The sequence below is a fragment of the Pogoniulus pusillus genome, chromosome 10, assembly GCF_015220805.1.
Source record: "Pogoniulus pusillus isolate bPogPus1 chromosome 10, bPogPus1.pri, whole genome shotgun sequence".
Classification (NCBI taxonomy): Eukaryota; Metazoa; Chordata; class Aves; order Piciformes; family Lybiidae; genus Pogoniulus; species Pogoniulus pusillus.
The window spans coordinates 3,855,536-3,882,567 of record NC_087273.1 but is presented as its reverse complement, the minus strand read 5'-3'; the positions used below and the strand labels follow the sequence as shown (position 1 = coordinate 3,882,567).

General features: G+C 51.4%; 1 protein-coding gene across 1 annotated transcript; it reads left to right on the top strand.

The window, feature by feature from the left end:
* Nucleotides 1–12,752: 12,752 nt before the first annotated feature.
* Nucleotides 12,753–24,786, top strand: MGST2 (microsomal glutathione S-transferase 2). The gene is made up of 5 exons (XM_064149538.1): nucleotides 12,753–12,827; nucleotides 18,160–18,259; nucleotides 19,285–19,355; nucleotides 22,310–22,391; nucleotides 24,595–24,786. Exons 1-5 carry the CDS (start codon nucleotides 12,770–12,772, stop codon nucleotides 24,725–24,727), a joined length of 444 nt encoding a protein of 147 aa, XP_064005608.1. The 5' UTR covers nucleotides 12,753–12,769; the 3' UTR covers nucleotides 24,728–24,786.
* Nucleotides 24,787–27,032: the final 2,246 nt, after the last annotated feature.

Sequence of the window (27,032 nt, the reverse complement as noted above, 5' to 3'; positions counted from 1 at the left end):
TGACTGTGAGGCTCTTCTAGGCACTGTGAGGCTCTTCTAGGAGACTGTGAGGCTCTTCTAGGCACTGTGAGGCTCTTCTAGGCACTGTGAGGCTCTTCTAGGCACTGTGAGGCTCTTCTAGGCACTGTGAGGCTCTTCTAGGGGACTGTGAGGCTCTTCTGGACGACTGTGAAGTTCTTCTAGGGACTGTGAGGCTCTTCTAGGCGACTGTGAGGCTCTTCTGGGCGACTGAAGTTCTTCTAGGGACTGTGAGGCTCTTCTAGGTGACTGTGAGGCTCTTCTAGGGACTGTGACTCTCTTCTAGGCGACTGTGAGGCTCTTCTAGGAGACTGTGAGGCTCTTCTAGGTGACTGTCAGGCTCTTCTAGGGACTGTGACTCTCTTCTAGGCGACTGTGAGGCTCTTCTAGGGGACTGTGAGGCTCTTCTAGGGACTGTGAGGCTCTTCTAGGCTCCATCAGTTTCCTCCCAGTTTCCTAATCTGATTAATGAACTTCATTGCTATGTTAAACACAGGCCTGGAGGTTTACAGCAGGAGAAAATGTTCCCGTGCTGCTCCACTTGACTGAAGGGTACCTCTTCAGATTGGCAAGGGAATAAAATCACTCTGAGCTTGGAAACAGCAGGAAAAGTACTGACTGTGCCTGGTGCCAAAATGGCAACGATATTTCAGGCAGCAGAGAGAGAGGTCTCTGCCATCAGCATCAAACAAGGATTTCTATGCATTATCAACACTTTCATACAGGAGGGAGCAGGCCAAGGGGCCCTGGGTTCTTATCACCATAAAATAGTGGTGCTCATTTCTAATCTACAGCTGTGGCAAATCTATGCCCCCCCCCCCCCCCCGCCAAAGGCTATGAGATCATTGATATTAATGGCAGAGTGAATGGTGCTGAGCAACAACTTTAAGGCAGAGGCTCTCAGGCTGAGCTCAACACCCTAATAGTAATGTTCCAGGTAGTATCAGGCAGTAGTTTAGTTTGGATCCTCTCCTACTGCCTTGTTTTGCCTTTAGACATGTATTCTCTTTTAATGCCAGCTTCTCCTTCAATTCTCTCTTGCAATACAAATGCTGAATGGTGCCACAGCCAGTTGGCAGCTGTCACTGGTGGTGTCCCCCAGGGATCAGGGCTGGGCCTGATCCTCTTCAGTATCTTTATGGATGAGCTGGACCAGGAAATTGAGTCCAGCATCAGTAAGTTTGCAGATGACACCAAGCTAGGAGCAGCTGTGGAGCTGTTGGAGGGTAGGAGAGCCCTGCAGAGGGACCTGGCCAGGCTGGATGGGTGGGCAGAGGCCAATCATAGAATCATAGAATCAACCAGGTTGGAAGAGACCTCCAAGATCATCGAGTCCAACCTATCACCCAGCCCTAGCCAGTCAACTAGACCATGGCGCTGAGTGCCTCATCCAGTCTTTTCTTGAAGACCCCCAGGGACGGTGCCTCCACCACCTCCCTGGGCAGCCCATTCCAATGCCAATCACTCTCTCTGTGAAAAACTTCTTCCTAACATCCAGCCTAGACCTACCCTGGCACAACTTGAGACTGTGTCCCCTTGTTCTATTGCTGGTTACCTGGGAGAAGAGGCCAACCCCCACCTGGCTACAATGTCCCTTCAGATAGTTGTAGACAGCAATAAGATCACCCCTGAGCCTCCTCTTCTCCAGGCTAAACAGGCCCAGTTCCCTCAACCTCTCCTCATAGGATTTGTGTTCCAGGCCCCTCACCAGCTTTGTTGCCCTTCTCTGGACATGTTCCAGCACCTCAACATCTTTCTTGAATTGAGGAGCCCAGAATTGGACACAGCACTCAAGGTGTGGCCTGACCAGTGCTGAGTACAGGGGAAGAATAACCTCCCTTGTCCTACTGGCCACACTGTTCCTGATGCAGGCCAGGATGCCATTGGCTCTCTTGGCCACCTGGGCACACTGCTGGCTCATCTTCAGCTTACTATCTATCAGTACCCCCAGGTCCCTTTCCTCCTGGCTGCTCTCCAGCCACTCAGTCCCCAGCCTATAGCGCTGCTTGGGGTTATTGTGGCCGAAGTGCAGAAAATGGGATGAGACTGAACAAGGCCAAGTGCAGGGTTCTGCACTTTGGCTACAACAACTCCAAGCAGCACTGCAGGCTGGGGCCAGAGTGGCTGAGAGCAGCCAGGCAGAGGGGGAGCTGGGGGTGCTGTAGAGAGGAGCTGAACAGCCAATCAGGTTGGAAGAGACCTCCAAGCTCATCCAGCCCAACCTAGCACCCAGCCCTGGCCAATCAACCAGACCAGGCAAACAGCAATAGAACAAGGGGACACAGTGTGAAGTTGTGCCAGGGGAGGTCTAGGCTGGATGTTAGGAGGAAGCTGTTGGCAGAGAGAGTGATTGGCATTGGAATGGGCTGCCCAGGGAGGTGGTGGAGTTGCTGTGCCTGGAGGTGTTGAAGCCAAGCGTGGCTGGGGCACTTAGTGCCATGGTCTGGTTGATTGGCTAGAGCTGGGTGGTAGATTGGGCTGGATAATCATGGAGGTCTCATCCAACCTGGTTGATTCTATGAGTACAAGCCATAATGTGCAGTTTCCCACAGGCTCCCCCTTCCTCCTCAGGAAAATAACTAATGGATTGGAGGAGCTGAGGGGGCTTTTCCTGCCAGAGCAATGCCAGAGTGAAGGAAATATGACTGCCATGTGCAGCAGGGGGAAGTGCTACAGACTCATGTCAGGGGCCCTGGATCTCAATAGGAGATATTAATAACTCTGCCTCTGAAGAAGATGAAAGTAGTTCTTATGCTGAGAGAGGGAAGAGACAAAAATGTTACCTAAAAATAAACGTCCCAAGCCAATGCCACCTATTTCTGCATTCCCCTTTCCAGGCCTGGCTAAGGGAACTATATTGAGCAACATTTGGGCTGTTCAAAGAGTAACGAGGCCATTCTGGGACTGGAATGGTTTTTACACTCAGGCTCTGCTAATTTCTCAGCAGCTTTCTGCACTCAACCCTTGAAAGGCTCCAGGGAAGGAGACTCCACAGCCAGGGCTCTGGGACCCTTACAGGAAAGAAGTTCCCCCTTGTGTTGAGCTGGAACCTCTTTTGCTGCAACTTACACCCATTGCTCCTTGTCCTGTCCCAGGCAGCAGTGATCAGAGCCTGTCCCCACCTCCTGGCAGCCCTCAGATGTTTATAACCATTTATCAAATCCCCTCTCAGTCTTCTCCAGACTAAGCAGCCCCAGGTCCCTCAGCCTCTCCTCATCAGCCATGCCCTCCAGTCCCCTCATCATCCTCCTAGCCCTCTGCTGGACCCTCTCCAGCAGATCCCTGTCCCTCTTCAACTGGGGAGCCCAAAACTGAAGGCAGTACTCAAGATGAGGTCTCAGCAGGGCAGAGGAGAGGCAGAGGAGAACCTCCCTTGATCTGCTGGACACACTCCTCCTAATGCACCCCAGGATCCCCTTGGCCTTCCTGGACACATTGCTGTGCCATGGCTAACTTGGTATCCACCAGGACCCCCAGGTCCCTCTCCACAGGGCTGCTCTCCAGCAGTCACCTCCCAGCCTGGACTGCTGCAGTTTATTATTCCTCTCCAGGTGCAGGACTCTGCACTTGTCCCTGCTGAACCTCAGCTGGTCCCTCTGTGCCCAGTTCTGTCTGTCCAAGTCTCTCTGGATGGCTGCACAGCCTTCAGCTGGATCAGCCAAGCCTCCCAGCTTGGTGCCATCAGCAAACTTGCTGAGCAGACTCTGTCTGTCTGTGCCCTCATCAATGTCATTGATGAAGATGTTGAACAGGACTGGCCCCAGCACTGATCCCTGGGGGACACCACTGGTCACAGCTCTCCAGCTGGACCTGGCACCATGGATCAGCACCCTCTGAACTCTATCTTGCAACCAGTTCCTAACCCACCTCACTCTCTGCTCACCATATATGAGCTTTTAGATCAAACCTTTCAGCTGTCTCTACTCAACATGAAGGTAAATGGGCAGATGTAGAGCAGGCAATTTGCCTCAGAGCTGAGGTCAGAAACCACCTCTTGCCATCAGTTCCAGCACATCAGCAGCAGCAGCAGGATACACAATCTAAGCAGTGCAGTGCCAGCCACCAAAGCAGCCTGCAGGTCCACCCACTGTAAAGGTAGCTCAGTGAGTCAGTGAGAGTGAGGGGTTAAAAATGACAACCCCATGGTTTTAAACTCTGGTGGACACTGGAAGTGACATTCTGCATCATGGGCCCTGGTGAGGTGGGCACTCCTCACCTGAGTGAACCCCTGTCCTGCTCACTGTGCTGATGCTGCGTGACTTCACCTGCTGAACAAGCACACCTACCTGGTTACCAGCCAGCTGCTCTTCCCAAAGAGCTCATTTCTTCCTCCACTCAGCAAATGCCAGGGCTGGGATAGCAGAGGGCACCCACCCGTAGTTCAGGCATACCCCAGCAGAGGGCAATGGCAGATGCACAGCTGCTGCTGTCCCTGTAAAGCATCCCCACGATGCACGACCAAGTCGTCCCCTGCCTGGCAGAGCTCATCACAAGCTAAGGAGTCAGCCCCTGCTGAGGAACGGAATAAAACATTTTGTTAAGGGTTTAAGGCTTATTAGCATGTTGTAATGAGAGGAACTGGTGCTTTCCTGAACGTTTGGTGCAGAAGCTGAATGAGCAGGAGAGTGGTTGGAAAAGAATAGAATCACAGAATCAAGCAGGTGGGAAGAGAGCTCCAAGCTCAGCCACTCCAACCTAGCACCCAGCCCTGGCCAAGTAACCAGACCATGGCACTAAGTGCCCCAGCCAGGCTTGGCTTCAACACCTCCAGGGACAGCAACTCCACCACCTCCCTGGGCAGCCCATTCCAATGCCAATCACTCTCTCTGACAACAACTTCCTCCTCACATCCAGCCTAGACCTCCCCTGCCACCACTTCAGACTCTGTCCCCTTCTTCTGTTGCTGCTTGCCTGGCAGCAGAGCCCAACCCCACCTGGCTACAGCCTCCCTGCAGGCAGCTGCAGACAGCAATGAGCTCTGCCCTGAGCCTCCTCTGCTGCAGGCTGCACACCCCCAGCTCCCTCAGCCTCTCCTCACAGGGCTCTGCTCCAGGCCCCTCACCAGCTTTGGCGCCCTCCTGTGGACACCTTCCAGCACCTCAACATCTCTCTGCAATGGAGCAGCCCAGAACTGGACACAGCACTCAAGGGGTGGCCTGAGCAGTGCTGAGCACAGGGGCACAAGAACCTCCCTTGTCCTGCTGCCCACACTGCTCCTGAGCCAGCCCAGGATGCCACTGGCTCTCTTGGCCACCTGGGCACTGCTGCCTCATCTTCAGCTCCTCTCTCCCAGCACCCCCAGCTCCCTCTCTGCCTGGCTGCTCTCAGCCACTCTGTCCCCAGCCTGTAGCGCTGCTTGAAGTTGTTGTGGCCCATGACAAAGTCTATATAAAAGAATATAATAATGATAAAATTTGCCAAGAGGTATAAAGAGCCAAACATAAACAATATCCTCTTCTTGGCTCTCAGGCACTGGTTCTCTCTGCTTCTCTCCCTAATCTCTTACATGTTACCTGGTCAGCCAAGGTAAGTAAAAGTTTTGTTTTGCTGTTTTTTTTTCTGTCTGGGCATAAGAGGGTGGCATCATAGAATCAGTCAGGGCTGGAAGGGAGCACAAGGATCAGCCAGTTCCAACACCCCTGCCATGCCCAGGGACACCCTACCCTAAAGCAGGCTGCACACAGCCTCATCCAGCCTGGCCTTAAACACCTCCAGCCATGGGGCCTCAACCACCTTCCTGGGCAACCCATTCCAGCCTCTCACCACTCTCATGCTCAACAACTTCCTCCCCACCTCCAGCTTTGCTCCATTCCCCCCAGTCCTGGCACTCCCTGATATCCTGAAAAGTCCCTCCCCAGCTGTTTTGTAGCCCCTTTCAGATCCTGGAAGGCCACAAGAAGGTCACCTGGGAGCCTCCTCTGCTCCAGCCTGCACAGCCTCAACTCTTTCAGTCTGTGCTCACAGCAGAGCTGCTGCAGCCCTCTGAGCATCCTCCTGGCCCTGTTCTGGACATGCTCCAGCATCTCCACATCCTTCTTGAATGGAGGCTCCAGAACTGGATGCAGTACTCCAGGTGGGGTCTCAGCAGAGCAAAGTAGAGGGGGAGAATCACCTCTCTGGCCCTGCTGGCCACACTTCTGCTGCTGCTCCCAGGATCTGGTTAGCCCTCTGGGCTCAAGAGCCAAGGCATTGCCCAGCAGAAGATCTGGCAGCAGGTAAGTAGGCAGCAGCATGGACAAATCTTTCCAGCCCTGCCCTGAGTGGCAAAAGTCTCTCTGGCAAGGAGAGGCCTGGGCAGGGTTTTCACTGTGAGAGCAGAGAACTCTCTGGTCTGTCTCCTGCTGTGCTCTGGTAGAGGGCACAGATAAGTGGAGCTGTATTTCTTCTCTGGCACATCCACAAATGCCAACCAGAAAGACTTAAGCTGGAAGTGGTTAGTGTGGAGGAGGAAAGGGCAAACAGGTAAGGTGGAGACTCAGACAACAGGTCAAACAAGCCTGTGGCTTTATCTCTGCTCATGGAAACGTTTTCACTTTGGCACCTTAGTGTCAGCCTCAATGTCCTCTTGAAAGGGGCAGAGGAGAGCTTCAGAGCAGAATCTGTTAAATGGGTGTGTACCTAGAGATGAGAGACACAATATGAGGCAGCTAAAGCAGACTCTCTTCCGTTGGATCCTTTTCCCTTCTGAGAGTAAACCCTTGGATGCCTCAATTTAGGGCTGTAAACCAGAAACATCCAGAACCAGATACCACAACGAGACTGTGCATCACATGCAGTGCCCCTTCATTAATTATGCAGATGTGTGCCACAAAACCACTTCAGAATACCTGTTGTGATCCAGAAAGGCTGTGCAGAAACGTTTGCAAACCCTCTCCTGGCAGTAACCATCAATAACAAGTGAACAGCGACAGGAGCAACTGCAGCTGTAATATTGCTGTCATTTGTTGTGTGTGCATCAGCAGGCACTGCGAGGGGAAATGACTGTCAGAGGAGAGAGAAATATGTTGCCAAGCAACACAAGACCCGGGCCAAGGGATCCCCCTCCTCCCTTGCCCAGGAGCAGACAAAGCTTCCAAGCCTCCCAGCTTTACCATGCAGCCACTCTGGAATCTAAGCTGGCATCCATCAAGGGAGAGCGGGCAGAGGTGGAGTGAGTGAGCAGGAGAGAGGTTGAGAGCAGAGCCTCCAGTGGGTGAGGAGAGTCTGGGGAGAGCAAGAGGAGCAATGGCAGGCTCACTGGGGAGGGATGCAGAACGGAGCTGAGGGGACAGGCAGAAGCCAAACCAGGGTAGAATGGCTGACCTGACAGTGTGGCTAACCTAACAGAGAGCTTGGAGCAAACTCCTCTCCAGCATGGAAGGGTTGGACTTGGCTGGGGCTGCCCCAGGTCAGAAGAGAGGTGGAGGAGCATGGCAGAAGGAAGATACTCTGCAGGGTGTTTTTCTTTCCAAAGATGTAAACACAGCACTCACACTGCCAGCTGCTTACCTTACTCTTCTGCAGGCAGCTGATGTCCCTGCGTGCTCTGTGACCTGCCAGAGGGGAGGGCAGTGCAGCAGGGGAGCACACGCTCTGGTTCCTACCTCTGCTGGCACAGCCAAGCCACACAATGCTTCAAGTGAACCTCAGGGAGTTGGACATCTCAGCCAACAGCAATCTGGGAGCAGCTGAATGTCTAACTACACCTTGGAAACCTGTCAGGTTTTCAGTTGTGACAACGAGAGAGGCTGCTGGATTGCCCTGGTAGCCAGAGTCGAGCAAGTCATCCCTCTGCCACCCAGTGCCAACGTTTAACCCATAGTGTCTCTGCCAGGTTGAAGATGCAGGCACTGAACGACAGCACACAGCTGCGGCTGTAAGGCAAGCTGAGCTGAAGAGCAGGCCAGGCTCAGCAGCTACCTGAGCCAGTGCTAAGCTCTGTCTTAGCGCCTCAGGGTATCAGATAAGGCTGAACATGAGCCTAATTTACCTCCTGCTTCCCTAAGCACCGGCAATTTCCAAAGATGAAATGAAACTTCCTTCTGTAGGGATGAAAAGAATCATAGAATCAACCAGGTTGGAAGAGACCTCCAAGATCATCCAGTCCAACCTAGCACCCAGCCCTATCCATGGCACTTAGTGCCTCATCCAGTCTTGTCTTGAATGCCTCCAGGGATGGTGACTCCACCACCTCCCTGAGCAGCCCATTCCAATGCCACTCTCTCTGGCAAGAACTTCCTCCTAACATCCAGCCTATATCTCTCCTAATCCCTCCAGCCCGAGCAGCCTGCTAATTGAAACAGCTCTGCCCAAGGTCAGCAAGTTAAAAACCAGCAAGTGCTGCGCCCTCACGGGTCTGCCAGGTGCCCTGGAGGGAGCCAAGAGATGCACAACCAGCACCTCTGCAGGGCTCCTGCTGGATCCCAGCTAATCCCCTGCATTCCACATATCAGAGCAGCCACGCTGGCCTGTGGGTCTGCTTCCAGTCAGTCAATAGCAACAGGGAAATCTATAAACCTCCTTTTGATCCAGACATCAGCCGTGCAGGATGTGCATCTCCCAGGCCAACCCTCGGCTCTCCCAAGAGAAGCTGCTGCAGAGCGGAGGCAGGGAGGCAGCGGCAGGGGGACTGCACGGAGCGGGAAGTGCTGCAGTGGCAGGGAGCAGCTCTGCTTCCCAGCTCCCAGCCACCAGGAATGAGCTGGTGCTCGTGGCTGACATGCTGCCAATCTGCATGAGACAGGCAGGCAGGCAGAGATGATCACACTGCTCCACAGCAGCTGTAGCCTGGGAGCCAGGCAGGGAGCATAAGCCGCACTGACTTCCACTGGGTGAAGAATCAGAGACTCACAGCAACATCCAGGTTAGCAAAGTCCCTCAGGATCACCAAGTCCAACCTATAGCCCTGCTCTGCAACATTCACCTTAAACCATAGCCCTAAGCACCACAGCCAAACCACCCTTAAACACAGCCAGCTGGAGCATGTCCAGAGAAGGGCAACAAAGCTGGTGAGGGGCCTGGAGCATAAACCCTATGAGGAGAGGCTGAGGGAGCTGGGCCTGTTTAGCCTGGAGAAGAGGAGGCTCAGGGATGATCTTATTACTGTCTACAACTACCTGAAGGGGCATTGTAGCCAGGTGGGGGGTGGCCTCTTCTCCCAGGCAACCAGCAATAGAACAAGGGGACACAGTCTCAAGTTGTGCCAGGGTAGGTACAGGCTGGATGTTAGGAAGAAGTTCTTCACAGAGAGAGTGATTGGCATTGGAATGGGCTGCCCAGGGAGGTGGTGGAGGCACCGTCCCTGGGGGTCTTCAAGAAAAGACTGGATGGGGCACTTAGTGCCATGGTCTGGTTGATTGGATAGGGCTGGGTGATAGGTTGGGCTGGATGAGCTTGGAGGTCTCTTCCAACCTGGTTGATTCTATGATTCTAAGATTCACCACCTCCCTGGGCAACTCGTGCCAGTCCCTGACCACTCTCTCCATGAAAAACTTTTTCCTGATGTCCAATCTAAACCTCCCCAGCCTCAGCTTGAGGCCATTCCCCCTTCTTCTGTGTCCAGTGACCTGTGAGAAGAGGCCAGCAGCAGCCTCTCCACAATGTCCCTTCAGGTAGTTGTAAAGAAGACTTTGGGAGAGCTGCTCCTAATCTTCAGGCATAATCACAAGGACTGACAGAAGAAGTGGGACTTTGCCTAAATCTCTCCTCAGACATAACTGTGACTGAGAGACTCACCACATCCCCTCTCCAGGCTGGCAGCTTTTGCAGCACACATCGAATCTCTCCCAGGGTAAGTCAAAGGAAAGGATGGGAAATAGTTTTGTGTGCTGTATTTCTCCTCCTGCTGAATGACAGAGGCAGGGCTTGCAGAGTTCCCTTCTTGTCTTAGGCTGTGCTTCCTCTCTGGACAGTTACCACTTGTTTCAGAACCTTTCAGGTTAGGAGAAAGTCTGAGATGTGGGAGGTGAGGAATATCCAGTCTGTGTGCCCCAGGCATTCCCTGTCAGCACACACACAGAGCTATTCCACAGGGCAGTGCAGCTGCTGTGTCTGTGCACATTCTCCTGACTGGGTTCTCATAGAATCAAGCAGGTTGGGAGAGAGCTCCAAGCTCAGCCAGTCCAACCTAGCACCCAGCCCTGCCCAACCCACCAGACCATGGCACTAAGTGCCCCAGCCAGGCTTGGCTTGAATGTCTCCAGGGACAGTGACTCCACCACCTCCCTGGGCAGCCCATTCCAATGCCAATCACTCTCTCTGACAACAACTTCCTCCTAACACCCAGCCTAGACCTCTCCTGCCACAACTTGAGACTCTGTCCCCTCCTTCTTTTGCTGCTTGCCTGCAAGCAGAGCCCAACCCCACCTGGCTACAGCCTCCCTTCAGGGAGCTGCAGACAGCAATGAGGTCAGCCCTGAGCCTCCTCTGCTGCAGGCTGCACTTGAAGAGGTTACAGCCCAGAGGAGACTGAACGCTGCCCTTTGCAAAGCTCTGTTCAGCTCCCCCAGGGACAAGAACTGAGCAGCTCTGCCAGTGTAACTCCATTAAAAGAGCTTATCTGATCAATCTGGTTTCACACTTAAGGTCTCACCACCCCAACCATCTGCTCTCTCCCGATAGCAGCTCTATCACCCTGCTGCTTGCCAGTGGAAGCTTCTCTACAGGCAGAAGGGTCTCTTTGGGAAGGTCTGCTAAGGATGCACAGATCAGCAAGAGGCAGGACCCCTAAATTACCATCACTCCTGGGGCTATGCAGATGCCCATCTCTGACACACAGCTGCTGCATAAACCTAGCAAGTCCTGTCCCTACCCAGGCCCTTCGTTTGCAGAGCTATCAACTATGGTAAGAGGCATTTCTTTTTCCCTGTAGAACACACACACACACAAAGTGGGGTGCAGCAACAAAATGCCTCTGTTTCCACAAGGGAAAGACCCAACTCTTGCAAGACACCAGCAGTATCTCTGCCTCACATCTTACATTTCACTGCTCAGAGCCCCTGTCCTCGCTCTGGAGACAGCTACAGAAAACAGATGCACTTACAGCAACAGGGAGAAGCAAAGCACATGTGAGGTGCATGCAAGTGGAGGGACTGCAAAAATGAAGACACAATTGTGCTAGTTTGAGCCTAGCTGGGATATTTTGGTGAGAAGAATTAGATGCCAGGCTGTGAAAAAAGAAACAGTGCTGATGTCTGCTGCACTCATAGGCTTGCTGAGATGTGTAAGAACAAGAACACAGATAACACAGTTTGCTCTCTGGCTTTGGGCTGCACTCCTCTCTCTAACCTGCTGACTGTCTCTGATGGTTTGGGTGTTTCCCCCCCTTAAGTAAAATCAGCCAGACTAGACTCAGATGCTGGAAATGGAATGAATGAAGCTTATATTTACAGCTCAGCACAAGATACAAGCAGATGTTTACAATAGCTACAGCTATAGACAGAAATGTACAAGTTAAAAAGCCCTCCCAGAAACCTGAGTCCCCAGGAGGGGCTCCCAACCACCCTTCCACCTTCTCCCCACCCCTCTACCTTACCCCAGACTTTGCCTTATGTTAAAGGTGAGTGTGGAGGGTCAGCCAGGGGGGTTAGGAGGCAGAAGGATTAGTTAGACCCTGTACTAGTTTGAGCCTAGCTGGGATACTTTGGTGAGAGGAATTAGATGATAGGCTGTGGAAAGGAAACAGTGGTGATGTCTGCTGCACTCATAGGCTTGCTGAGATGTAGAAGAGCAAGAACATAAACATAGATAAGGGAGTCTCTCTGGGGGGCTCTTGGGACTACATGAACTTCTCTCTCTAACTGTCTGACTAATCCTTCTGCTTCCTAACCCCCCTGGCTGACCCTCTGAACTCACCCTGAATGTAAAGCAAAGTCTGGGGGAAGGTAGAGGGGGTGGGAAGAAGGTAGAAGGGTGGTTGGGAGCTCCTCCTGGGGACTCAGGTTTCTAAGAGGGCTGTTGTGTTCCTGGATCACCTTTTTAACTTGTGTATTTCTGCCTATAGCTGTAGATATTGCAACCATCTGCTGGTATCTTGTGCTAAGCTGTAAATATAAAGCTTCATTCTTTAGTTAATTATACATAAGAGAAGCCTGGCTGGGGCACTTGGTGCCATGGTCTGGTTGATTGGCCAGGGCTGGGTGCTAGGTTGGGCTGGATGAGCTTGGAGGTCTCTTTCAACCTGCTTGATTCTATGAGTGGATAGGGCTGGGTGCTAGATTGGGCTGGATGAGCTTGGAGGGATCTTTCAACCTGCTTGATCCTATGAGTGGATAAGGCTGGGTGCTAGGTTGGACTGGATGAGCTTGGAGATATCTTCCAACCTGCTTGATTCTATGAATTTCCAGCTCAGCTGAGTCTAATCTGGGTGAGTTTAAGTGGGGGTGTGTGGGGGGTTAACACCCAAACCATCACAACAATCTTCAGGAGCAAGCTGAGAAATCAGCCACAGACAACTGAGGGATGCTGGACAAGCACAGAGCAAAACACCTTCAAGCCCCAGAGAGACTGCAGCTGAAATCCAAGACACAACAGAACAGCTGAATCCGCAGAGGCTGTTTTGCTCTTCTCTCTGCTTCCAGACAGCCTAGGAGCAGGCAGGGATTGCACTTTCCCAGGGCTGAGAAATGGACATCATTTCTGCACTCTGCCTTCCCAAAGTGAGGCTGTTTACTTGCCGTGGCAGTGCTGGTTGTCCCTGCTGGTGCTTTTCCTCTTCCTTGTTGCTCTCTCCTCCCTACACACATCCTGCTCACACACGGAAGCTGCTGGGATCATGGCTGGCAGCTCAGTTTTGCTCGTGGCTGTCTCTCTCCTCTCTGCCTTCCAGCAAAGTAAGACCTGTGGGGCTGTGTAGCTGGGGCCTGGGGAGGTTTCCACTGGCTGTGAAGCACTGGGAAGTTATTTTCTGACAAAGTGGCTCTTTAGTTTCTGAGAGCTCCTAAGATTTGCCTCTCTGAAGCATTGTTTCCTCTCTCTGCAGCCCGAGAGGGAGGTGGTTCCGTGGGGTAGATTACTTTTGCATGTGGGAGAAACTTGTTTTCAAGCCTGTTTTGCTAGCTGACTTTTTTTTTTTCCTCCCTGAGAGCTTGTACTAGCTGTAAAGTCACCCCAAAGTCACACTGGGTCTTGATTTTGATTCTTATTTAGGCAGCTGCGCTTGAAAACCTCAACAGTGAGAGTAAATCTGCAATGACAAACAGAGCAGCCCGAAAAGGCTGCAAAAACTGTGCCTGAAATAGAGAGAGGTGCTCATGTCACACTGTGCTTTAGTTTCCATTCTGATTTAGATGTCTGTGTTTGAGACAAACCTCAGCAGTGAGAGTAAACTTGCAATGACAAACACAGCAGTGCTGGGCTGTAAAAAGCAATGCTGAAATAGAGAGGGGCACTAAGGAGCTGAAATGAAAGGAGGAAGCAAACCTTTACACCAGGCAGCAATACTTTGAGATACTCCATATGATGTCCTCATCATTACAGTTCTTTAAGTGCATCTAAGTGGATTTTCCCCCCTTTCTTTCCTTTCTCCCCATACCTTTGAGAATCAAGGACTAGGGCTGGGTGCTAGGTTGGACTGGATGAGCTTGGAGGTCTCTTCCAACCCGGTTCATTCTATGCTAAGTGGCCACTTCTGAGATGCTCTCTTTGCAACAACTGTGCCTGAAATAGAGAGAGGTACTCATGTCACACTGTGCTTTAGTTTCCATTCTGATTTAGATGTCTGTGTTTGAAACAAACCTCGGTAGTGAGAGTCAATTTGCAATGACAAACACAGCAGTGCTGGGCTGTAAAAAGTGAAATAGGAGTACTAAGGAGCTGAAATGAAAGGAGGAAGCAAACCTTTACACCAGGCAGCAATACTCTGAGATACTCCATATGATGTCCTCATCATTACAGTTCTTTAAGTGCATCTAAGTGGATTTTCCCCCCTTTCTTTCCTTTCTCCCCATACCTTTGAGAATCAAGGACTAGGGCTGGGTGCTAGGTTGGACTGGATGAGCTTGGAGGTCTCTTCCAACCTGGTTCATTCTATGCTAAGTGGCCACTTCTGAGATGCTCTCTTTGCAACAACTGTGCCTGAAATAGAGAGAGGTACTCATGTCACACTGTGCTTTAGTTTCCATTCTGATTTAGATGTCTGTGTTTGAGACAAACCTCAGCAGTGAGAGTCGATTTGCAATGACAAACACAGAAGCTCTGGGCTGTAAAAAGTGATGCTGAAATAGAGAGGGGCACTAAGGAGCTGAAATGAAAGGAGGAAGCAAACCTTTACACCAGGCAGCAATACTCTGAGATACTCCATATGATGTCCTCATCATTACAGTTCTTTAAGTGCATCTAAGTGGATTTTTCCCCCTTTCTTTCCTTTCTCCCCATACCTTTGAGAATCAAGGACTAGGGCTGGGTGCTAGGTTGGACTGAATGAGCTTGGAGGTCTCTTCCAACCCGGTTCATTCTATGCTAAGTGGCCACTTCTGAGATGCTCTCTTTGCAACAACTGTGCCTGAAATAGAGAGAGGTACTCATGTCACACTGTGCTTTAGTTTCCATTCTGATTTAGATGTCTGTGTTTGAGACAAACCTCAGCAGTGAGAGTAAACTTGCAATGACAAACACAGCAGTGCTGGGCTGTAAAAAGTGAAATAGGAGTACTAAGGAGCTGCAGTGAAAGGAGGAAGCAAATCTTTACACCAGGCAGCAATACTCTGAGATACTCCATATGATGTCCTCATCATCACAGTTCTTTAAGACCTAAGTGGCTTTTTTCCCCCTTCCTTTCCTTTCTCTCCATACCTTTGAGAATCAAGGACTAGGGCTGGGTGCTAGGTTGGACTCAATGAGCTTGGAGGTCTCTTCCAACCTGGTTCATTCTATGCTAAGTGGCCACTTCTGAGATGCTCTCTTTGCAACAACTGTGCCTGAAATAGAGAGAGGTACTCATGTCACACTGTGCTTTAGTTTCCATTCTGATTTAGATGTCTGTGTTTGAGACAAACCTCAGCAGTGAGAGTAAACTTGCAATGACAAACACAGCAGTGCTGGGCTGTAAAAAGTGATGCTGAAATAGAGAGGGGCACTAAGGAGCTGAAATGAAAGGAGGAAGCAAACCTTTACACCAGGCAGCAATACTCTGAGATACTCCATATGATGTCCTCATCATTACAGTTCTTTAAGTGCATCTAAGTGGATTTTTCCCCCTTTCTTTCCTTTCTCCCCATACCTTTGAGAATCAAGGACAGGGCTGGGTGCTAGGTTGGACTGGATGAGCTTGGAGGTCTCTTCCAACCTGGTTCATTCTATGCTAAGTGGCCACTTCTGAGATGCTCTCTTTGCAACAACTGTTCCTAAAATAGAGAGAGGTACTCATGTCACATTGTGCTTTAGTTTCCATTCTGATTTAGATGTCTGTGTTTGAGACAAACCTCAGCAGTGAGAGTAAACTTGCAATGACAAACACAGCAGTGCTGGGCTGTAAAAAGTGAAATAGGAGTACTAAGGAGCTGCAATGAAAGGAGGAAGCAAACCTTTACACCAGGCAGCAATACTTTGAGATACTCCATATGATGTCCTCATCATTACAGTTCTTTAAGTGCATCTAAGTGGATTTTTTTCCCTTTGCTTTCCTTTCTCCCCATACCTTTGAGAATCAAGGACTAGGGCTGGGTGCTAGGTTGGAGTGGATGATCTTGGAGGGCTCTTCAACCTGGTTGATTCTGTGATTCTCTGATAAGTGACCAAGTTTAAGATGTTCTTCTTTGCTCTTTTTGCAACAACTCTCCCCATACCTTTGAGAGTCAAGGGCTAGGAAAAGAAGAGGCCAAGTCTGAGATGCTCTTTTTTGCTAAGCAGCAGTCTAAAAACTGCAGTGGCATTTTTAATGCTTGCCATTATTTCCTTTGAAAATGTGTTGATTCATCTATTTGTGTTCATGCCAGGAGCCAAGACACATTTTGAAGGCATTTTGTGCTCTACTACTGTGAGATGAAGAGCAACTTAAATATAATTACTCTGCCTTTTGTTTTTTTTTCCACCCCTCCCTCACTATAGTGCTGCAAACTTATCTGGGGCTTGACTGCTTATTTGTTCTCAAAGCCTCAACTACTGAAACTGTGGGGGGGAGGAAGGGAAAAGCATGAGAATGTGACCCCTTTCAGGTTAAAAAAAGCTTAACACAAGAGAAGGCAAATAAAAAAAGCACCTAAAAAGTGAGTTCTCTTTCTCTGTCATCATCAGAGCAGCTACAACTTCCCCTTGCAGTCTGCACTAAACATTCCTGTCTGCTGGCAGTATTTACCATCCACTTCTGTGAAAGTTCAACTTGCCTTGTAACTCAAAAATGGGGAGGATTGAAAGCAAACAACCAAGCATTAGCCAGAAAGGTAGTGCAGTGCTGGATTGTGTCCAGAGCAGGGCCACGAGAGTGATCAGAGGGGTGCAGCCCCTCTCCTATGGGGATAGGCTGAGAGAGTTGGGGGTGCTCAGCTTGGAGAGGAGAAGGCTCTGAGGAGACCCTTCCAGTGGTCTTCCAGTATCTGAAGGGGGCTACAGGAAAGCTGGGGAGGGACTTTTTAGCTTGTCAGGTAGTGATAGGACTGGGGGGAATGGAACAAAGCTAGAAATAAGTAGATTCAGATTGGATGTGAGGAAGTTCTTCACCATGAGGGTGGTGAGATCCTGGCACAGGTTGCCCAGGGAGGTGGTGGAAGCCTCATCTCAGGAAGTTTTTAAGGCTAAGCTGGATGTGGCTGTGGGAAACCTGATCTAGTGTGAGGTGTCTCTGCCCATGGCAATGGGGTTGGGACTGGATAACCTTTGAGGTCCCTTCCAGCCCTGACAATTCTGTCACTCTGTGAAAGCTGAAGGAATTATACAGAAACTGCAAAGGAAGGGAGGAGAAAGCACTGTGCTCTTCCTGGTGGTGGCTAATCCATACTAGTTAATCCTAGCTACAGTCACAGAGCTGACCAACTAGCCTGGGGTTTCATCTGCAGTCTGGCACCAAGCCTGAAGAGAAATCTATGTAAGAATCTGAGCTGCTGCTCCTATGCAAAGCATGGCAGGGAGAAACCAACTCAGATTAACAAGGCCAAGTGTAAGGTCCTGCACCTGGGTGGGTGCAATCCCAAGCACAGCTCCAGGCTGGGTGGGGAATGGCTGAGAGCAACCCTGAGGAAAAGGACCTGGGGGTCTGGGCTGATGAAAAGCTCAACAGGAGCCTGCAGTGTGAGTGCAGCCCAGACACAACCCTGTGCTGGGCTGCAGCAAGAGCAGTGTGGGCAGCAGGGCAAGGGAGGGGATTCTGCCCCTTGGCTCTGCTCTCCTCAGACCCCACCTGCACTCCTGGGTGCAGTTCTGGAGCCCCCAGCACAAGAAGGACATGGAAGTGTTGGAGCCTGTCCAGAGGAGGCCACCAAGATGCTCAGAGAGCTGCAGCAGCTCTGCTATGAGGACAGGCTACAAGAGAAGAGAAGGCTTGGAGGAGACCTCTTAGTGCCCTTCCAGTATCTGAAGGGGGCTACAAGAAGGCTGGGGAGGGACTACTGACAAGGTCTTGTGATGACAGGATGAGGAGGAATGGGTTTAAACTGGCAGAGGGAGATTCAAAGTGGATGTTAGGAAAGGGTTCTTTGCAGTGAGGGTGGTGAGACACTGGCACAGGTTGCCCAGGGAGGCTGTGGAGCACAGAATCACCCAATGTGAGTGAAGGTCACATTGGGTGATTCTGTGCTCCACAACCTCCCTGGAGATGTTCAGGACCAGGTTGGATGAGGCCTTGAGCAACCTGTTCTAGTGGGAGGTGTCCCTGCCTACAGCAGGGGGTTGGAACTGGCTGATTCTTGAGGTCCCTTCCAACCTAAACCATTCTGTGATTCTATAGCAAAGCCACAGCTGGTGTAGGAAAGGCAAAAAGACAATTAATGTGTTTCTGAAATAGCCATTCCCCCCTTCCTGCTGAGTGCCACTCCTGAAGATAATATCTCATAGAATCAAATGTTTGTAGGCAAAAAAAAACCCCAAACAGTTGAGTGCTGCTCACTTTCTGTTCAACCAAATGAAAGAGCTGAAGAACAGTGAGCCCTGCTTAAAACACTTACTGAGGTGTTAGGAGTGCAGTTGAGCTAAGGGACTCTGTATTTCCTGAGCCTTTGTTTTTTATGCTTGCAGTTCACTTTGCTTGGCTGGTGGGGAACTCAAGACTGAAGCACAAGGTCGTGCCCCCAGCTGTCACTGGAGCTCCAGAGTTTGACAGAACCTTTCGTGCACAGTAAGTCTGGAGATCACAGAATCAAGCAGGTTGGAAGAGGCCTCCAAGCTCAGCCAGTCCGACCTAGCACCCAGCCCTGGCCAAGCAACCAGACCATGGCACCAAGTGCCTCAAAAGATATTCCAACAAAATATAGGTGGGAAAACTGATGATGGCCCCAAGTAAAGGTGACACAGTCCTCACCCTCAGAAGCTCTGCTGTATGCTTTCTATGCCTTGACAGCACTCCATAGATGCAGCTGTCCTCAGCAGGTCAATCCAAGCAGCCTGTGCACAGCTCTGTGCTTCTGCTTGCAGTCCCAGGAATGCTGAGCCAGAGAACTTACCTACCCAGTATGGAGATAATCAAAGAATCACAGAATCAGTCAGGTTGGAAGAGACCTCCAAGCTCAGCCAGTCCAACCTAGCACCCAGCCCTGGCCAAGCAACCAGACCATGGCACTAAGTGCCTCAGCCAGGCTTGGCTTCAACACCTCCAGGGACAGCAACTCCACCACCTCCCTGGGCAGCCCATTCCAATGCCAATCACTCTCTCTGCCAACAGCTTCCTCCTAACATCCAGCCTAGACCTCCCCTGCCACAACTTGAGACTGTGTCCCCTTGTTTTGTTGCTGGGTGCCTGGCAGAGGAGCCCAACCCCACCTGGCTACAGCCTCCCTTCAGGCAGTCGTGGACAGCAATAGTTTACATCATCACATCCCTGTGCCAAAATTCCTTCCTGCCTCTGCTGCACAGGCACTCAGCATAAGATTATTTGTCCTGTTTTTCTTTTCTTCCATGCAGTTGGGTCCCAGAGGCCTGTCCAAGTTTAAATAGCAGGAAAACAAATAGTCAGCAGTGATAGATTACAAGGAAGAGACTTCTTAAGAGAGCCTAATGCTGGTCTGACTGAGCTCAGGCTGGATTTGACTTCAGTGGCTGCAGGAATAGGGGAACAAAGCGAGGCCAAAGCTGCTTCTCCTTGAAAATCCTACAGGTAGCACTTTTCCTACCCACCCCCAACGTTCTTTCCCATCTGTTCTGCAGACAAAACTGTGTGGAGTTTTACCCAGTATTCCTGACTGTCCTCTGGACTGCAGGCTGGTTCTTTAATCAAGGTAAACACTTCCTGCTTTTTATCTTGGCTGATAAGTTTTGCATGACTTTTTAAAGTCACTTCAAGTTCATCAGGAGGGAAATGGCTGTGGACATCTTTTCCCCCCTTCTTTTAATTGGATTACCTTATCTCAGGCTCCCCTAAAAGCTCAGTGACACTAAAATCTTCACTTAGTCACAGCTTCTCTCTGCAAACCAAGGGGTCAGCATTTAGCACATTAGGGTGAGTCATTCAGAGCAGCAGCTCCCAGATGCTTCCCACCAACAATTACTTGCACACTACATGATAATGCATGGAATCAGAGAATCAACCAGGTTGAGAGAGACCTCCAAGATCATCCAGTCCAACCTAGCACCCAGCCCTGTGATTCTCACAGGACATCAAACACAGCTATGGTCCCTTGAAAGGAGGCAGCTTGAAAAGACTCAGGTCAAAGCTCTCATCCCTGTGGCTGGACCCAGAGCTCAAGCCTGTAAATCTGGGGTTTTACAACCCAGATGAGTGTCACTGGGATGTGTTATGTTTGTCCTGGGACACAGCACTGAAGCTCAGTCCTAACAGCAGCATCTCCAGCCACAGCCATTGAGCTTCAGCTACGCAGCAGGGATTCAGCAAAAGCCTTTCTGGTTTCTTAGGTACCTAGCAGGGGACATTCTTTTCTTGGACAAATGCTCTGAACTCAGACACCACAAAGCTTTCTTACCTCTCATTCTGGTGGGCTTTCAAAGGTCAGTCCATGATATCTCCTAACAGTGATGGGGTGAACTCCTTGCAGAGCTAAAATTGGTGACACTCTGCTTTCTTAGCCCGTCCCCAGCTGATGTTTTGGACATGCCAAGTCTGCAGGCTGGAGAGTGGATAAGTAGCTCTCCTCCCTTTTGTGCATTTGCTGCAAAGCAGTTCCAAGGCAGAATCACAGAAACATGCAAGTTGGCAAAGCCCCTCAGGATCACCAAGTCCAACCTATAGCCCTACTCTACAAGATTCACCTTAAACCACAGCCCTGAACACCACATCCAAAGGACCCTTAAGCACAGCCAGGGTGGGTGACTCCACCACCTCCCTGGGCAGATCACTCCAGTCCCTCACCACTCTCTCTGTGTAGAACTTTTCCCTGATGTCCAATCTAAACCTCCCCAGCCTCAGCCACAAAGCAGACCTCTCTTACAACCCAGGGTTTCCATCTCCACTGCAAACCCAGCGAGTAAATCCAAAGCAGCAGCACTGAAGTTGACAAACTGGATCTGAAATACTAGACAGGCCCTTGAATTCAGGAGTAGCACAGCTGCCAACCAGCACCACCACCGTGTGCTGTCATGTGTAAGAGAAGAACAGCTCTGTTCACCTCCCCTTGAAGTCGTTTTCCAGCTGATGTACCTTTACAGGAGTTAATCTAGGGCACGGTAAGGGCAGCCCTCTCTAGCACTGCCTGGCCCTGAGTAATGCACTGACCTGCACACTCTGCTCCATCTATCATGTGGAGGTGACTTGATGCTTTTCCCACAGGGAGGTCAGAAAGCTAACTTCACTACAGCCTTCCCTTGGAGTAAAGCTGCCATAGAAATGCAAAGCAGGTTATTAACAACGCCAGGAAGAGTCTCTGGCCAAAACAAACGCTCCCCTTTAGCCCCTGACTGCCATAACAACACAAAAGCAAGCGGAGGAAGTGTGGGATGGAAGAGCAGGCAGTGAGGTGGGTTAGGAACTGGTTGCAAGATAGAGTTCAGAGGGTGGTGATCAATGGTGCCAGGTCCAGCTGGAGAGCTGTGACCAGTGGTGTCCCCCAGGGATCAGTGCTGGGGCCAGTCCTGTACAACATCTTCATCAGTGGCATTGATGAGGGCACAGAGAGTCTGCTCAGCAGGTTTGCTGATGGCACCAAGCTGGGAGGCTTGGCTGATCCAGCTGAAGGCTGTGCAGCCATCCAGAGAGACCTGGGCAGACAGAGCTGGGCACAGAGGGACCAGCTGAGGTTCAACAAGGACAAGTGCAGAGTCCTGCATCTGGGGAGGAATAATAAACTGCAGCAGTACAGGCTGGGAGGTGACTGCTGGAAAGCAGCCCTGTGGAGAGGGACCTGGGGGTGCTGGTGGATAACATCCATGGCACAGCAATGTGCCCCTGTGCCCAAGAAGGCCAATGGGATCCTGGGGTGCATTAGGAGGAGTGTGTCCAGCAGATCAAGGGAGGTTCTGCTCTGCCTCTACTCTGCCCTGCTGAGACCCCATCTTGAATCCTGTGTTCAGTTTTGGGCTCCCCAGTTGAAGAGGGACAGGGACCTGCTGGAGAGGATCCAGTGGAGGGCTACAGGGATGATTAGGAGAGTGGAGGGCATGGCTGATGAGGAGAGGCTGAGGGACCTGGGGCTGCTTAGTCTGGAGAAGAGAAGACTGAGAGGGGATTTGATAAATTCTTGACTGTAAGGGTCCCAGAGCCCTGGCACAGGCTGCCCAGAGAGGTTGTGGAGTCTTCTTCTCTGGAGCCTTTCAAGGCCTGTCTGGATGTGTTCCTCTGTGATCTGTGTTAGACAGGATTGTCCTGCTCTGGACTCAATGATCTCTGGGTCCCTTCCAACCCCTAACATCCTGTGAGCCTGTGAAAATGACAGCACTGGGGCAAGCCACCGTGCTCCAGCCACTCAGCTGTCTCTGAGATAACCACCACGCTGGGGAGACTCCAGACTGCAGGCAGGTCCTGAGATTTCATTTCCAAGGAGTGCTTTGAGAGGTTTTCTTTTGGGTGGGAGAATTCTGTGCCCACTCCTACTACAAAACCCTATCAAGAGCCTCCTGCAGAGCATATTAAAGAACTCTCCTGAACGATTCTTCCTCTGGCACAAAAATTCCTCAGAGTTATGTCATTAGGAAGATGTACTGAAGTAGTTAACTGCCAACACTCCTCATTTTTCAGTTTTCTGACTCGGTTTTTCCCCCTTTATTCATCTTCTCCTCTTAGAAGTAGCTTCCTTGCTGGGTGTGCTGTACGTGTTTGCCCGCTACAAGTACTTCCATGGCTACGTCCAGTCTGCGAAGGGAAGGTAAGGAGGCACCAGCTGAAGGCAGGTTAAAAGCTCCAGCCTGTGGTCTACAGCTGGGACAAGTGACTGTAATTGAATGCAACAAGTGTAAAGCACCAGCGTGAGGTCTGCAGCAGACCCGAGGGCAGAGGGCTTGGCAGCCACCGCAGAGGCTGGGGTTAAGGATGTGCACATAGCACAGGTCATGAGAGGGAAAAGGTTTGGTGCTCACCTTGTGGCTGCCTGCTTTGTGCTGGGCATACTGGCAGCCAGACTGGGAGAAGTTGTGGCAGGGGAGGTCTAGGCTGGATGTGAGGAGGGAGATCTTCCCAGAGAGAGTGATTTGCATTGGAATGGGCTGCCCAGGGAGGTGGTGGAATTGCTGTCCCTGGAGGTGTTGAAGCCAAGCCTGACTGGGGCATTTAGTGCCATGGTCTTTCTGATTGGCCAGGGCTGGGTGCTAAGTTGGGCTGGCTGAGCTTGGAGGTCTCTTCCAACCTGCTTGATTCTATGATTCTAGGTCTGAAAGCAGAGTTTTGCAGCTGAGGACTGCTGTAGGGTGGGAGACTGCTCAGGCAAGGCTTTCAGTGTGCATGCCTGCCTGCTATTTCCATTTTACCTCATTCTGTCACAAGAAGACCTTTACTCCAGCCTTACAAACTGTCCTCTCTGGCCTTGCAGGCTGATGACCTTTCACCAAACTGATAAGAGAACATGGCTTCAGATAAGCATGTTAAGGGCACAGCATCTCCTGGCACCAATTCTGCTTCAACAAAGGTGCACACTGCAAAGCAAGCCTCACTATAAAGCTTATCTCTCATTACACTGGAGTCTCTGCACTTGTTTCTGTCCTCTGGCCTAAGGCTCCTCTTCCAGCACACATACTGGTGGTAATGAGAAAAGAGCAGCCCAGGTGCTTGCCATAACAATGAAAGACTTGGGATGTATCTTTCTAGAGGAAGACACCAAACAGGCTGACTATTTGACCTGAACAATCATAGAGTCAACCAGGTTGGAAGAGAGCTCCAAGCTCAGCCAGCCCAGCCTAGCACCCAGCCCTGGCCAAGCAACCAGACCATGGCACTAAGTGCCCCAGCCAGGCTTGGCTTCAGCATCTCCAGGGATGGTGACTCCACCTCCTCCCTGGGCAGCCCATTCCAATGCTAATCACTCTCTCTGCCAACAACTTCCTCCTAACATCCAGCCTAGACCTCCCCTGCCACAACTTGAGACTGTGTCCCCTCCTTCTGTTGCTGGGTGCCTGGCAGGGCTGTGCTCCAGGCCCCTCACCAGCTTTGCCATCCTCCTGTGGACACCTTCCAGCACCTCAACATCTCTCTGCAATGGAGGAGCCCAGAACTGGACACAGCACTCAAGGGGTGGCCTGAGCAGTGCTGAGCACAGGGGCACAAGAACCTCCCTTGTCCTGCTGCCCACACTGCTCCTGAGCCAGCCCAGGATGCCATTGGCTCTGCTGCCCACCTGGGCACACTGCTGCCTCATCTTCAGCTCCTCTCTCCCAGCACCCCCAGCTCCCTCTCTGCCTGGCTGCTCTCAGCCACTCTGTCCCCAGCCTGTAGTGCTGCTTGGGGTTGTTGTGACCAAAGTGTAGAACCCTGCACTTGGCCTTGTTCAGTCTCACCCCCTTGGCCTCTGCTCACCCATCCAGCCTGGCCAGGTCCCTCTGCAGGGCTCTCTTGCCCTGCTCCTACCTTGGTGTCATCTGCAAACTCACTGATGCTGGACTCAATCCCCTGATCCAGATCATCAATAAAGATACTGAACAGGACACAGCACTGATCCCTGGGGCACACCACCAGTGACAGCTGCCAACTGGATGTGCCACCATTCACCACCACTCTCTGGGCCCAGCCCTCCAGCCAGTTCTTAACCCATATCAGAGTGAATCTGTCCAAGCCACAAGCTGCCAGCTGTGCCAGGAAGGGAATGGAATGAGGTAGCTTCTCCCTGAAGCAAGCTCCTAACTTCCCTATGACTATTCAGAAACACTAGGGGGGAGCCTGCCCATAGAGAGGAAGATTCTCAGGGAGCCTCTCTTCTCCTGGCAAAAGTCAGGTGGAAGAATGGTTTATAGCCAGAACACCCTAAGGCAGCATTGCAGCAGTGATCCCAAACCCCTCTCAGGGAAGCACTTTGACTCCACACACCTCCTGTCCACTTCATAACAGTGCTTTACTTGGTTTTGTTTTGCTTTTCCCTGCAGGTTAACAGGTTTTTATCTGAATCTGATAATTCTGATTTGCTTGTTAACCCTGGCTGTAGCTGGAGTGGTTAACAGCTTTCTGGACGAGTACTTAGACTTCAGCGTTGTGAAGAAACTGCATAAACTGTTCTGAAGGCTGTTTTTGATACCAGCTAAATAAATGATGTGGGTGGCTTCCCTCAGCACTGAGAAGGTGATAAGCTGCATGTGAATAAAGCCTCGGAGCTCATCTCTAGCAGCCTGTTGCAATGTAAAATGCATGCTCTGCCCTGGCTCTTTGCACTTCCTCTCGAAAAGCAGGCAGAAGACAGAGCCACAGAATCAAGCAGGTTGGAAGAGACCTCCAAGCTCAGCCAGGCCAACCTAGCACCCAGCCCTGGCCAAACAACTACACCACGGCACTAAGTGCCTCATCCAGGCTTGGCTTCAACATCTCCAGGGATGGTGACTCCACCTCCTCCCTGGGCAGCCCATTCCAATGCCAATCACTCTCTCTGCCAACAACTTCCTCCTAACATCCAGCCTAGACCTCCCCTGCCACAGCTTGAGACTGTGTCCCCTTCTTCTGCTGCTGCTTGCCTGGCAGGGCTGTGCTTCAGGCCCCTCACCAGCTTTGGCGCCCTCCTGTGGACACCTTCCAGCACCTCAACATCTCTCTGCAATGGAGGAGCCCAGAACTGGACACAGCACTCAAGGGGTGGCCTGAGCAGTGCTGAGCACAGGGGCACAAGAACCTCCCTTGTCCTGCTGCCCACACTGCTCCTGAGCCAGCCCAGGATGCCATTGGCTCTGCTGCCCACCTGGGCACTGCTGCCTCCTCTTCAGCTCCTCTCTCCCAGCACCCCCAGCTCCCTCTCTGCCTGGCTGCTTTCAGCCACTGTGTCCCCAGCCTGTAGTGCTGCTTGGGGTTGTTGTGGCCAAAGTGTAGAACCCTGCACTTGGCCTTGTTCAATCTCACCCCCTTGGTCTCTGCCCACCCATCCAGTCTGTCAGCATCCCTCTGCAGGCGTCTCCCACCCTCCAACAGCTCCACAGCTGCTCCTAGCTTGGTGTCACCTGCAAACTTACTGATGCTGGACTCAATCCCCCGCTCCAGATCATCAATAAAGATACTGAACAGGACAGGGCCCAGCACTGATCCCTGGGGCACACCACCAGTGACAGCTGCCAGATGGATGTGGCACCACTCACCACCATGTCCTCTCACATCTGCATTTGCACTTAAATTTGCTCTTTTCCCAGGCAGTATTACAGAATCACACAATAGCAGGGGCTGGAAGGGACCTCCAAAGCTCATCCAGTCTCACCCCTGCCGCTGCCAGAGCAGGATCACCTAGACCAGATAACAAAGAACCCATCCAGGCAGGGTTTGAATCTCCCCAAAGAGGGAGATTCCACAGCCCCCCTGGGCAGCCTGTTTCAGGGTTCTGCAACCCTCACAGGGAAAAAATTTCTCCATGAAACTTGCTATGCCTCAGCTTCCACCACTGCCCCTTGTCCTGTCCCTGGGCAGCACCCAGCAGAGCCTGGCTCCAGCCTCCTGGCACTCTCCCTTGCTAAGGTCACCTCTCAGTCTCCTCCAAGCAGCACAGCCCCAGCTCCCTCAGGCTCTCTTTGTAACAGACATGTTCCATTGCCTTCATCTCCTTTGTGGCTCTGTGCTGGATTTTCAAGCAGTTCTATGTCCCTCTTAAACTGAGTAGGACCAGGAAGACCTAAGAAAATGACACCAAACTAAGTCCATTAATTCACTAAGTAATTCATCTGCAGTCAGCACTGCAAGTGTCAGCTCATCTTACCTGCTGGTCTTGAGCTCTGCCAACACTTCTGTTGTCTTTCTTTGCTCCTCTTCGTCTCCCCCAGCAGTGCCATGCTGCAGTGTGTGCTGCTGAGGGGTACAGAATCATGGAATCATAGAATAAAGCAGCTTGGGAGAGACCTCCAAGCTCACCCAGCCCAACCTAGCACCCAGCCCTGGCCAAGCAACCAGACCATGGCACTAAGTGTCCCAGCCAGGCTTGGCTTGAATGTCTCCAGGGATGGTGACTCCACCACCTCCCTGGGCAGCTCATTCCAATGCCAATCACTCTCTCTGCCAACAACTTCCTCCTAACATCCAGCCTAGACCTCCCCTGCCACAACTTGAGACTGTGTTCCCTCCTTCTGTTGCTGCTTGCCTGGCAGAAGAGCCCAACCCCACCTGGCTACAGCCTCCCTTCAGGCCAACTGATTTTTCTACTCATGTTTGCAGTTCAGAACAGAGAGTCACAGAAACATTCAGGTTGAGAACTTAGTGCCATGGTCTGGTTGATTGGCTAGGGCTGGGTGCTAGGTTGGACTGGATGAGCCTGGGAGGTCTCTTCCAACCTGGTTGATTTTATGATTCTATATCCCTGCTCTACACAGCTCACCCTAAACCACGTCCCCAAGCACCACAT